Genomic DNA, 14,530 nt, shown 5'->3' on the forward strand with positions numbered 1-14,530 from the left:
CGGTTGTCTTTTAGGAGCGTTCTAGTTGTCACGAGCCTAGAGCGCCCTCTCGCGGCTGTAGACTGTGTCAGTACCCGATCCGTTCCACCTGCACAATCCGTTCTGCGCATGCGCTGTGGTACGAGGATTTACGACACTACCCAATCTGTTCCCACGCTAGCCTCCAGCTAACGTTAGTTTAGCTAATAGCTAATTCAGTGATTATAGCAGTCTGCCGTTAGCCTCCACCGGGAAGCTAAGGTTAGTTTAGCTAACAGCTAATTCGGCTAACCGCTAGCTGAGACAGCATGTAAACTTTTAAAATACCCTCAAAATAAAACTTCAAAACAAACGTTAACATATATATACAAAATACAATCACTCAACACTTGTCTTTATTGTTATTACTGTAAAGTCTTAATTTTGCTGTAGCCTGCTTTTCCCATTAATTTTGACTTAACGTTATTTTAGACTGAATCTAGCTGTCCGTTCTGCCTGCACGATCCGTTCTGCGCATGCGTTATTTGTCGGCTAGCGGTTAGCCGAATTAGCTGTTAGCTAAACTAACGTTAGCTTCCCGGTGGAGGCTAGCGTGGAACAGATCGGGCAGGTCGTAAAACAGTATTATCATCTGCGCATACGTGAACATCTTGCGCATGCGCAGAACGGATCGGGTACTGACAGACGGTAATGTTTTCAGTATGAATTAACATTTAAAAACATGTTAAATTATATATATTTTGATATATAAGTCGCACCTGACTATAAGTCGCAGGACCAGCCAAAGTAGGAAAAAAAGTGCGACTTATAGTCCGAAAAATACGGTAGGCGGAGTTTACGAAGGGCGGTTACAACAACCCCCCCTAACAATCAAAACTGGGCTTTTTCCAAAATTGTTTCTTTCTTTTTGAATGTTTTTGCTGCTTTTTCTGACGTATTTGTGGCATATTTTATGGTTGTTTGTTATGTTTCTGTTTGTATTTCAATTTGCTTTTATTGTGACTTTGTGTGTTGTATTCCATTTTATTGTGAACCACTTAGTGATTTTTATCTGTGAAAAGTGCTATATATAAACTTTACTGACTTACTTATTTTTTGATTTTTGGTCTCTTGTTTTTCGAGGATTTTTTCGGACACTTTTTTGATGTTTTTGTCGCTCGTTTTAAATACACGCGTGTCCCGGGACCTCCCTAGACAGTTGGGGATCTCACCCCCTCTCCCCACCAATGTTGAACCCAAAGTTACACCCTTGAGAATAGACAACAAATGTTCCCGTCAGCCTTTAGCAATCCCTCATTGGTCCAGGAAGTGCTTTCCAAAATATATTAGACAGTCTTAAATGTCTAACATGATATAATAACCCACATAATCCAGGAACGGAGTCTAAATCTAAACACAATTTTACCAATTTTACCTCTATGTTCATTGGTGTAAAATATTAGTTTGAAAGTAACTAAACCTGTCAGACAAATGTAGTGTGTGTGTGTGTGTGTGTGTGTGTGTGTGTGTGTGTGTGTGTGTGTGTGTGTGTCTCTGTTTGAGTGTATGTGTGTGTCTTTGTGTGTGTCTCTCTCTCTGTGTGTGTGTGTGTGTGTGTGTGTGTGTGTGTGTGTGTGTTATCAGTGCCGTCCAGCTTCTCTGCTTTTTCCGTTTCCGTTTCCTTGGCAACCCAGACGGGAAACAGGAAGTGTGAGTCCGAGGAAGTACTTCTAATCTTTGTCAAGTTGTTTTATTGTTTTCTTGTGTCCAACATGTCGCTGCGTCGCCATGGAAACACCCTGGTTTCAATAGATGTACACACAGACACACACACACACACACACACACACACAAACACACACACCAGCTGCCTAGGAGGCTATTAGCAGGCTACCAGTATACTACCAGTATACTACCAGTATGCTACCAGTATGCTACCAGTATATTACCAGTATACTACCAGTATGCTACCAGTATGCTACCAGTATATTACCACTATACTACCAGTATGCTACCAGTATACTACCAGTATACAGCCAGTATACTACTAGTATGCTACCAGTATACTACCAGCTGGCTTGTAGCATACTACTACCAGTATACAGCCAGTATACAGCCAGTATACTACCAGTATACTACCAGTATACTACCAGTATGCTACCAGTATACTACCAGTATACAGCCAGTATACAGCCAGTATACTACCAGTATGCTACCAGTATACTACCAGTATACTACTTGTATGCTACCAGTATACTACCAGCTGGCTTGTAGCATACTACTACCAGTATGCTACCAGTATACTACTAGTATAATACCAGTATACTACCAGTATGCTACCAGTATACTACCAGTATACTACCAGCTGGCTTGTAGCATACTACCAGTATACTGCCAGTATACCACCAGTATACTACCAGTATACTACCATTATACTGCCAGCTGGCTACCAGTATACTACCAGTATACTACCAGTATACTGCCAGCTGGCTACCCGTATACTACCAGTATAATAGCAGTTGGCTGGTAGTATACTGGTAGCCAGCTACTGGCTGACTAAACAGCCCTCTGCTTAAGGCTATCAAAGGTCAACAGCTAGGTCCTAGTAGGGCTGCAATTAATCAAATTTTGATCACGATTTTGGATCATAATGATCAGAAAAACAATGTAATCAAGAGAACGATTATTTTGCACATTACATTTTACAAGTAAACTCTTTATTTGTCTTGTGTTCTGAAGGGGAATTCAAAAAGTTCAACTGGGAAAAGTACTATGGGAAACTTCACAGTATAAGGTGTTTTCAGTGTTTTTTTTTAAGTTCGATAAATGCAACATCTTTCCAAAAGTCAATGTGCAATCGTGTTAAATAATCCTGAATTCAGTATTGACCAAAATAATTGGGATTACGATTTTTTTTCCATAATCGAGCAGGCCCAGCTCCAAGCAGACTTTCAACCGTATGCTGCTGACTGACTGCCAATAATCCAACGGTGGTCTGCTTACATGCTGCTAATAGCTAACGGCTCTCCACAGCAACAACTACAAATGCTACTACTTGCACAGCTACTTACTAACTGGCTGTTAACAATGTGCAGCTATCTGACTATTAAGCCATTTTCTCATAATGAATTCTGGACAATATTTGGAGAATAATCTATAGTAGTGTTTTTCGAGGACAGTCTCATCCTAATCTGCTGCAGTCCCACCGTTAGATCTAATGTTTTGTACTCCTCTGAGAATAGAAACAGGAAGATGGATCAATATTTAGAACTTTACATAATACCACCAGCAGCATAGCGGCAGTTAGAAACAAGGTTTACGTCTCTTCCAGTTGGCCTTGTTGCCATGCTAACAGATGCAACAGCTTCATATTGTGTAACGGACTAAACCTGCAATGGCCTCTACAAAATGCATCTGTGTCTGACCCAATTCTGCTTTAAACTGCAAGACAGCTCGCTCTCTCGTCTCTGTACCTCCTCCACTCCTTCTGACATGTTTTTTTTTCTTCTTCCCCTCCCTCCCCTTCCCTCTCCCTTATATCCTGGCTTCCCCTTCCCCTTTACCTCCCACCCACCTCCTCCCTATCTTCCTCTCGCTCTTCCTCCCTTTCTACAGGATGGGCAGGGCAGTTCCCAGAATACAATCTGAAACTGTGAGACCTCTCACTCTGCTGCAGGATTACCACTAATTAACTACGGTTACACCACAGAAGACCCTTCACCGTTTACTGTAAAACTGCTTTGTCTTCTCCGGATTCTGCTCATCCCACATAATCTGAATCGGAAACTTACTTCACCTGCTGCAGAAAGCACTCATTCTGCCACTACTCACGGGATTACAACAATCCAATCAAACCCCCGAAACAGAGACAGAGCCTGGCACCTCAGGTTGGACCAGAAACCAGAAACCACAACCAGGACAAACCAGTTAGCCAGTCTATCTCTGTAGAGCAGATCACCGGGCCAGGACAGACCAGTAGAAATCAGTAAAGGCCATTGGAAAAGTTTGATGGGACTGCTGCCGATAGGTAAGTGCAGTTTATCTTGTCTTTGTTACTGGAAGTGTTGGGGTTCCTGGAACTAAACTCAGTCATAGAATTAAATTAGGTGAAACAAGAGTAATGGTTCCTGTAAAATCAGACATTTTAGAAATGGATGACTAAGAAGAGGTTGCTATTTAGAGCCTGTTAGGTTGCGACTAGTCTCTCATTTCCAGCTCTATCTCCACAGCGCTGTGGAGTAATGTCTGGCTACACCACAGATGCATTCTGGGATAGGAGGAACAAACGTTCTGGGTTGTTTGCATTTCTTTAAACCAATGGCAGTCGACGGTGGCTCTGCAAAATAGTCTCGGGAAGGAACTTGTTTTGGTGGAACATTTGCACCAAAACAAGGGGGAAAAACAGCAGTTTGGTCCTTTAAGGTTCCAGACAATCCCACTGTGAGCTCATACATGTTTACAGCCTAAGTTAAGACTTGAGACTCAAGGTTCTGCTGGTTCCTCCACTCAGTGGCGTAACGAGCCAACACCGGGCCCCTATGCCTATCAAGGCTGGTCCCCCTACTACAGCACGTGATGATGGTGCAATGTCCCCGAGTAGGCTACCATGAATAGGACAGGACAGGATCATAGAGACACAGCATATAAGAGATGAGATGACAAAATCAGGAGTAGCCTACACGCACCACCACCACAACAACAAAAAAACACTGGTGAATGCGCACCATAACACATGAAAAATCACACTAGGGCAGTCCTTCCAGGATTTCGCTGCCTTTTTTTTTAGATTGTTGCGGCCCAAAATGCCTGATTTCACGGGAGCTTTTGTAAAAAATTGCGATAAAAGTTGCGATGTCTTTTTGTATGTTTGTTGCAGAAGTTGCAGAAGACAGTGAAAGTTGCAAAAAAAATTATTTTTGTGTAGTTCTTTAAAAATAAAAAGGAAACTTGTTTTGGGGAGAATAATAATTATTACTAGACTATTAATTAATTACTCTGGGCTGAGATTTCCTAGGAAACCTTACCAAAAAGGTTCAGGATGCTGCAAATGTTGGTATAATAGGAAAATGGCTGGTGGATTTAAGACAAAAAATAATAATTTATTGAATTAATCAAATATGAATATATATGTCACTGTCAGTGGCTTGTTGATCTTTGCATTGTTAGTTAATTTCCTATCCTGGCCACACACACACACACACACACACACACACACACACACACACACACACACACACACACACACACACACATTCATACGGTTTGATAAACTCATTGGACTTTAACTTATCATTGCACTTACAATAACGTACATAGCTGTCCTCATTTTAGGTCATCGTGTCGTCTCATCTGCGTTTTTTCCTGCATCCATCGTGTGTGATTGTGCGTGTGTGCGTGTGTGATTGTGTGTGTGTGTGTGTGGGGGGGGGGGGGGATGGAGCAGCAGCCCCGCCCTCCGCTTAACCCTGCTTACCGATAGTTAGGCGTCTGCCTCCACCTCTTTATCTCGACATTCACTGTGTTCCAGAGAGAGAGAGATTTCTTTAGCCGTCTTAAAGGAGTGCAAATGGTCATCGCTGGCTGACGTACACACCACAATGTGGGGAACCTTGAATCTTGAATCTGGTTTGCAGAAGAATTGAATACGTGTTTCTGCCTCCGTTTGAACGTGATGAAATAGCTCTTTGTGTTTGTGTCTAAGCAAGGGAACGGATCTGACGCTGGTGAACATGTAGAGTCCTGTACATACATAAGATAAGATAATATAGACTTTATTAATCCCACACTGGGGAAACTCCTCTGCTACAGCAGCTCAAAAGAGAAAAATGTACACACATCAGAATAACACAATTACACATTAGGTAGACATGGGAGAAAATATATACAGTACAGGCCAAAAGTTTGGACACACCTTCTCATTCAATGTGTTTCTTTATTTTCATGACTATTTACATTGTAGATTCTCACTGAAGGCATCAAAACTATGAATGAACACATATGGAATTATGTACTTAACAAAAAAGTGTGAAATAACTGAAAACATGTCTTATATTTTAGATTCTTCAAAGTAGCCACTCTTTGCTTTTTTTGATAACTCTGCAAACCCTTGGTGTTCTCTCAATGAGCTTCATGAGGTAGTCACCTGAAATGGTTTTACCTTCACAGGTGTGCTTTGTCGGGGTTCATTAGTGGAATTATTTCCCTTATTAATAAAAAAGCAAAGGGTGGCTACTTTGAATAATCTAAAATATAAGACATGTTTTCAGTTATTTTCACACTTTTTGTTAAGTACATAATTCCATATGTGTTCATTCATAGTTTTGATGCCTTCAGTGAGAATCTACAATGTAAATAGTCATGAAAATAAAAAGGAAACTCATTGAATGAGACGGTGTGTCCAAACTTTTGGCCTGTACTGTACATAAAGTATAAGAAAAAGAAAAAATAGAATCAGTTATAATAATAATAATAATAATAATAATAAAACACATATTTACACAATAAACACCCTTATTAGTCTAGATGGAAACAGGGGTCCAAGCGCACCCCCCGGCTTTTTTTATGCCACCTGACTTTTTTAAATCCTCAATGTGTCTATTTTCAGAATCTGCCAGGTAACAAGCTGAAATAATGTCCCAAAGGCTTCATTTTTAACACTTAGCTGCACCCGACTGGAACCCAAAAAATCTAAAAATGATATAGAAAGTGGCATAACATTTATATTTATACTAATTTCACTGATTATATTATACATTTTCAACGCAGGACTTTTACTCTAACAGAGTGTTTTAATGGAAACACAATCAGGACCAATGACAAGAACTTTAAAGGAGGACATTTTATTTATTAATCAGAATCAGAATTGACTTTATTGTCACTGTAAGTACATACAGTGAAATTAAAAGTGCTACTCTGTGGTGCAAACATAAAAACACATAGAGCAGAGAATGTGAAAATGCTTAAAGGATTAAAACTAGAGTAAGTAGTAAAATAGTTTAAAAAAAATTACTGGATTTTGACCTAACAAGCTTTAATTTGATGACGCAGTATCTGTATAAACAGTCTTTTGAATCTTTTAATGAGATTACGAAATGATAAAACAAAACATCCGTTTGATATTAGTACTTTTACTGCAGTAAAGTATCTGATTACTTCCTCCACCAGTGGCTGGTTTTGAACATTTGACAGTGAAAAGATGTCAAAGTTTCTATTTAAAGTGGGATTCATTTTATTGAAAAGTTGAAAGTTTAGAAGTCTATATAGTCTATATAGTATTTATAAAAGATGTAATACATACGGGATTAATTAAAAGGTCCAGTGTGTGGGAATTTCTCCAGTCTAGCGTAGAGATCATATATCGCAATCAACTCTCTCCCACCACGCTGTTCAAAGTAGGTATTCCAGCTACGGTAGCCTTCACGCTTTAAAAAGCGAAGAAGAAGAAGATTTTTAATACGTGTGGTCCTCCATGTTTCCTTCGTCAAACTTGCCACCGGGGCCGGTGAACCCCAGTTCATGCAAAACACAAATGTTACATTTCCAGCCAATAGGAATACTGTGAATTGATGGTGGAGGTAAATATTCATGACAAAGGACAAGTCGGTGAAACGGGGCCACACACATTTAGAGAATGGACCACTAAACCCGTTACACACTGGGACCTTTAAAGGTCAGTAAGACTTGTTGTCGTGAGGTGGAAACTCCACATCATCAGACTCCTTCCTGTTTCTCACTTCTCTTGCCTTCTTGTCCCGGGCTCAGCAGGGACTTTTCTCTCACCTTTTGTGTGTTCTCTGTGAAAGCTGATTTTTTTAATCCGATCGTGCCGCATGTTCAGCAACGAGGCTGTGATCGTTGTCAGCTGGTAACACAGGCGCTCTTCTCACCGGATAGGAACATGCAGTCGTTATGAATAATGCAAGAGGACGAGTGGCAGCACATCTTGGCTTTTCATCATTCATACCAAAAATTACACCAAAGGGTCTAGATAGATAAAACTACAATTTCCCCTTACTGTCTTTAATATGAACATTCAATCGTACAGTGCAGGCCAAAAGTTTGGACACACCTTCTCATTCAATGCGTTTCCTTTTTATTTTCATGACTATTTACTTTGTAGATTCTCACTGAAGTCATCAAAACTATGAATGAACACATATGGAATTATGTCCTTAACAAAAAAGTGTGAAATAACTGAAAACATGTCTTATATTTTAGATTCTTCAAAGTAGCCACCCTTTGCTTTTTTATTAATAAGGGAAATAATTCCACTAATTAACCCTGACAAGGCACACCTGTGAAGGTAAAACCATTTCAGGTGACTACCTCATGAAGCTCATTGAGAGAACACCAAGGGTTTGCAGAGTTATCAAAAAAAGCAAAGGGTGGCTACTTTGAAGAATCTAAAATATAAGACATGTTTTCAGTTATTTCACACTTTTTTGTTAAGTACATAATTCCATATGTGTTTATTCATAGTTTTGATGCTTTCAGTGAGAATCTACAATGTAAATAGTCATGAAAATAAAAAGGAAACGCATTGAATGAGAAGGTGTGTCCAAACTTTTGGCCTGTATTGTACCCTGCGGATGAAATTATGAAAATGCCTTCACACTCTGCTCATAAAAATGAGAATATCTCAGAAACTAAAACTAAGTTCAGAGTTAAAATAACTTCTGGAGTGTTCAGGACTATTCACCCATGTTTCAACGTTAAGAAATCTTTTGGATCAGTATGTTTTGTGTGTTTATTGGGTGAAATGTGATGGAAAACACAGAATTTTCGTATATTTCTTTATTTGTGTATGGCAATTTAAATCCTTTTATTAATGATTATGGTATATTGACTTACATAAACTTCAAGCTCACTTTGTACTGAGTTTGGGGATATGAAGAATTTGCAGATGCTCCAGGAAATGACATCACAATAAGCAAAAATACCAAGATTTCATTTGCAGGGAGATGAAAGTGTTAAACTGAACTCCAGTTGTTGCCAGCAGCGGTGGAAGGAGTATTCAGATCCTTTACTTCAGTAAAAGTACTAATACCACACTGTAAAAATACTCTGTTACGAGTTAAAGTCCTGCATAGAAAATGTTATTTAAAGGTCCAGTGTGTGACGTGTTTAGTTGTAGCGGAGTAACTAAAGTAACTAGTAACTAAAGCAGGAACAGATGAATGTAGTGGAGTAAAAAGTCCAATATTTCTCTCTGAAATGTAGCGGAGTAGAAGTAGAAAATGACCAGAAAAGAAAAGACTCACATAAAGTACAAGTTGCTCAACGTGTGCACAGTATACTGGAGTAAATGTAGTTACATTCCACTGCTGGTTGGTTCAACGTGAGTAAATTATTGATATCAAGAGATGTTTTTTGAATCTGAATGGTTGATATCAGAGAGAGAGTGATTTGAAGCGAAGACAGCTTCCCATTAGGAGACACAGTGTGGGCAAACCCACCTTTTGAGTCTTATTTCCAGAAGATTGTTGTTCAGGCTACGTGGGAGGACATGCGCGGCTTCTGCTCAGGACAAAAACGGGAAATGATCAAAAAAACGGTGACCCCCGAGTTATTTCAGGACGACCGCCCTCCCGCTTTGCTCAATCGAACAAGAATTTCAACTCTCTGCAAAGACAATGATGTGGAGCCAAAATCCTGAAACATCCGGGATCGGATCAGCGCTGAAGGAAACCTGAGGAGACCTTGCATAACTGAGCTCTCTGCCGAGAACAATGGAGGCAAAACAACCGCTGCGAGCAACACAAAAGCTGCTCCTGCTTCCCACTGAGTATTACCTGAAGGAACCATTCACACTTACAACAGCAGGCATAAAGACATCTAGAGACCGTGCATGTTTCCATCCCAGAAATAGGCTTTTTGCGCTGAAAAGAAAAGAAAAAAAGGCCAAGGAATAGAAGGTGCTTTTGCTTGTGATAATGCCAATGCAATATGTAAATATTCACTTGGTAAGATTTATTGAAAGAAGAAATGATCTTCAAACAAGATCTTTTTTGTTAGAAATAACACGGCAGCTTAAAATCCCTAAAGAAATGTCAAAAAAGGCTTTCTTCATCTGCGATATATAAGACTCAAAACGAGATGTTTTAAGACTCTTTCGCTTAACCCTTGAGTTGTCTTCCCCTTGACCATGAACTTGTTGTCCTTCGGGGTCATAATTGAAATTAATCTTATTTTGGGAGTTTTTCCTAACGTTTTTGTCCCTTTTTTTGATGCTTTTGACCCTTTTTAAAACATTTATTTTTAACGTTTCATTTTTTTTTTTTATTCATGGTCAATAAACCTAATTTACATGACATTATACCAGTTTTTTAAGTTAAAAAAGCAGAAATTATTACTTATTTTGACTAATAGTTAAGACCAGAGGATGTTGAGTGGATCACAGACTGTTAAAGTTTAGTCAGGACAAGGGTTTGAAACCATTTAAACATTTTTGTAAATGCTATGGAATAGAATAAAACACCCCAAAATTTAATGTAAATAATCATTATTTTTTTTTAAATGTTGTATGGGTTCTATACAACGTACATCCAAGTTATTTTTGGGCAATTTGGTTGAAAAAAACCCATCTTTCTGATTTCAAAACCTTGGATAATGGGTCAAAATGGACCCGAGGACAACACAATGGTTAACAAGATATCTAAGATACATTGTCTAAAAGCAAGTCCCTAAATCTCCCTGAAATATCATTGGTTAGGTGATTGTGTCTTATCTCAAACTCAAGGCCCGTGGTCCCATTCTGGCCCCTCGCAAATTTTGATCTGGTTCCCATATCATGTTAGGTTCCCAATAAAGTTTTTGGCGCTTTTGTCAATGTTTATGGCGGTTATTATGATGGTTTTTGACGCTTTTTTTCAATATTTCTGTTCCTTTTTTCAACATTTAGGGCACTTTTTCCGACGTCTTTGGCATGTTCTTACCAAACTGTAAGTGAGAAGACTATATGAGACTTGGAATAATACAGTCATCGATATTTTACTTTTTTGATTAAATAAAAGCAATAAACTACACATGTCTAGCCCTTGATGTGGTTCACATTTTCCAGTGTGGCCCTCTGGGAAACTGAGTTTGACACCCCTGTCTTATATTAAGTGTTATTAGATATTTTGACTAGAAGTTAGACAAGTAAACTTTGGTAAGATTTAGCTTTTTCACAGGATTGCACATGGCAGAAATGTTGTGCTAACGGAGGTGTGAAAGGATTGTCAGAAAAGAGTGTGAAGTGTAGGACGAGTAGAAGGAGGAAGGAAACTTAAAAAGGAAGAAGGAAGGACCAAGAAAAGGATGGGCCATAAAAGGGAGGGTAGTGGGGCTTCCTGGTGGGTGAGGGGTTAAGGGGGAGACATGGCTTTTTCCGTTGCTGCCCCGCTCCCTCTGGAAATCTCTACCCCAACACCTTAGGCTATGTTCACACTTGGTGTCTTTTTTTATAAGCTGCCAGCGTCTGTTTTCCATTATAATCCTACGGAGTAAACCGGGTTTTCTAAAAAGTCCTGAGAGCTTTTTTAAACGTCACCGCTGAAGCTCGTATCGTTTTTTAGAAGTTGAAGAAAGTCGACCAATGACAAGCGGAGTAGCTGGAGCTGTCGTTCCCATAACAACAAGAAAACATGGAGTCGGAGCACAGCGAGTTATACTCAAGAGGGGGTAAGCTTCGCTTCAGAACTCGAACCTCCTATGGCGCCATTTTGATGCAACAAAGCGATCAACCTCCCGTTAGCATCCCATTGACTCCCATTCATTTTGACGTCACTTTGACAGCGAATAACTTTACATCTGAAGCGTTTAAAGACTCTATTTCTCCGTTGTTTATTTCTAAAGAAACACGACAATGTATAAAAGGCTCCATTACCTTGTAGCTCACGTTATGGCTCCGTAGCAGACGCTTTTATAACAATAGGCTAACGATTGGGTCATAACCACGAGACTTACTGTCACACAGTAGAGGAATTACCGTATAGTACAGGAGAAGCTCACAGGCAGTTTGGACTTCCATGAGCTGTTTAGGTTTAATTACTAATGTTAACTAGCATGTTAGTGATCAGTAATTAGCCTGTGTCTATGTTATCTCCTTACATATACCTACACTCTCCGTCTCTGTAAGATTGGGAATGATTGAGATTTCTCTCTCACAGCTACCAGAAGACTTCACACTTTTAGACACGTTGCTCACGTCACATCTACGTCTTCAAGCTCAGTTGGAGGCTGCTCAGTAACACTCAGCCAGCACCGGGAAAGAGACTTCTGATATCCTTCACTGGTCTCAGACCAGAGACACGGGGTCTGCCGGTCCATTCTTATATATACTGTCTTCTCTTAATACATCCATGGGTATGACCAGGTGCTCCCTGTTCAGGGAACTCACTTTGTTTTAGCATTAACATTAACACCTCTCTCTGTCTCTCTCTCTCTCTCTCTCTCTCTCTCTGTTCTTTCTGTAGCTCGCTCCACCATTTTACCATTATTTTTTTAATGCTTTAAAATTTCAATAAATAATAAGTAAAAGTGTTATGGGGAGGCAGGGAATAGTGGGCCCAAAAGCAGAGACGATGCAGGCAGGCAGGAGATGGTTGGAGCTCAGGGATTTATTAATAACAAAAAGCGGCAGCACAGAGACTGGAAAAACACGGGGAAATCACAAGGAAAAACTCACAAAAGAACGCAGGGAAGAATCCAAAAGACACTTGTCAGGATAAAGGACACAAACAGACACAAACGGATGCAAAGTAACACTAGCCTCATGAGACCGTCCTGATCTCGCAAGGTCCAGTTTTCCACACGCAGATCAGTCTGGCATCTTGAGAGCCAAACGACCGACCAATCAGCGTTGGTTTTGAGGCGGGTTAGGTGGTGATGGACAGATGGTTTATCCAATCAGCTAACCAGTATTTTCAGAAAGCGGTAGCCCTAATTCTGTTAGCCGCTCGCTAATGCTTTTTTCTCTTGGATCCTTCTTTTGGAACATGGAGCGGGAACCTGAAATTAGGTCTTTTATTCCTAAATTCTCGTTACACAAACGGCAAATCTCCTTTCCCGAAATGTTGCTTGCTTGCTGAGCTAACGAGCTATGCTTTGCCTGCAGCAGCAGGGGCTTGTGGTTGTATTTTCATACGCTTCGTGGATCTGATTGGTTGATTTGGCCCGTCTATCACCAACTATAGGTGGTGATAGACAGATGGTTTATCCATTCAGCTAACCAGTATTTTCGGCCCTTCCAAAAAGTTCTCCAACGGAAAGTTCCCAGATGGATATGACGAGCAAATGTGAAGCGATCCATCTGGAGGAGTCAGGTTAAAGTAACAGGGCATGGACTCAAAACGATCTGATGACAGACAAAGGAAACACAGAGGCTAAATAAACTAGGTAAGGAGGAAACACGGGACAGGTGATACCAGGGCTGGGGAACAGGTGCAGAACATCAGACAATCACACAGGAAGCAGAACTAGACACAACAAGACAGAAAACCAGACTATCAAAATAAAACAGGACACAGAAACACACAATTCAAACAGGGAACAGAAATATACACAACAAAAAACATAGTCCACAGAATACACAAAACAGGATACATCTCCAAGACAGGGAACATAAATATACGAAATAAACATACAAAACAGAAAACGGCAACAGAAATATACAAACAGGCAACCGAAATGTCCATAACCGAAACAAAAAGTAACAAACTAATCATTTATTTTACTTGTGGAGAGTGTTGTAAGTTATTTATTTTTCTTACAAAATCTTAAATTCGCTGAAGAATTGTGTTCTAGGTCTTAAGTAGTGTTAAACCGGTCAAAATGTTCTCATTGTAAGGCTCCCACAGTGCTTTACAATGTTTCTTTTATTTCTGTGGTGTTGTAGTTCTTTCTTTTGTAGTCCAAATATAATTTGCTACATTACGACTACACATAAGACCAACATAAAACTTGTATTGCGGCCGAGTGAGAGGCTGCACGACTCTCTTTAGCTGTGGAGAAATGCAAGTTTAGCGACGTTTCCCGGACTCTAATATTGACTTTTTTTGTTGTTTTTTGATACGTGATATAGGTCTTAAATTTAGTTTATAATGGTCTTAAAAAGGTCTTAAAAAGTCTTAAATTTGACTTGGTGGAACCTTCAGAAACCCTAAATATAGAAACTTTGAAAATGGGTCTCATTTGACCCAAGGATAAGAGGAGGGTTAATGCACCGGTCAAACAGACTTCATAAAAATACCACAAATGAAAATGTGTAGTGTGAGCTAAAGCAATGTATGAGATTAATTAGTCTTGCATAGCCAGACCTTCCTCCACAGCGCTGCGGAGGAAGGTCTGGCTAGTCCACACAGCATTCCGGGCATTGAAAAAAAAGGTACTCTGGTTTATTTGCATTTCTTTAAACCAATCACAATCGTCGTGGGCGGTGCTAAGCGCCAGACGGAGCCACGGTGCCTCTGCTAAATAGTCTCACGAAGGAACTTGTTTTGGTGGAACGTGTACGTTCAAAAGTTGTTTTAGTCGTGCAACAGAAAAGTCAGATTGGACAGATAGTCTAGCTAGCTGTCTGGATTTACCCTGC

At 39.9% G+C, this 14,530-nt stretch overlaps 1 protein-coding gene across 1 annotated transcript in view; it reads left to right on the plus strand.

The window, feature by feature from the left end:
- Nucleotides 1–3,623: 3,623 nt before the first annotated feature.
- Nucleotides 3,624–14,530, plus strand: part of shank3b (SH3 and multiple ankyrin repeat domains 3b) — a 62,931-nt gene continuing 52,024 nt past the window's right edge. The window contains exon 1 of the mRNA XM_028571279.1: nt 3,624–3,985. Coding sequence (XP_028427080.1) covers nt 3,967–3,985 — 19 coding nt within the window. The 5' untranslated portion in view covers nt 3,624–3,966. The remainder of the gene's footprint in view (nt 3,986–14,530) is intronic.

This window comes from Perca flavescens, chromosome 23 (genome assembly GCF_004354835.1).
Source record: "Perca flavescens isolate YP-PL-M2 chromosome 23, PFLA_1.0, whole genome shotgun sequence".
Lineage (NCBI taxonomy): Eukaryota > Metazoa > Chordata > Actinopteri > Perciformes > Percidae > Perca > Perca flavescens.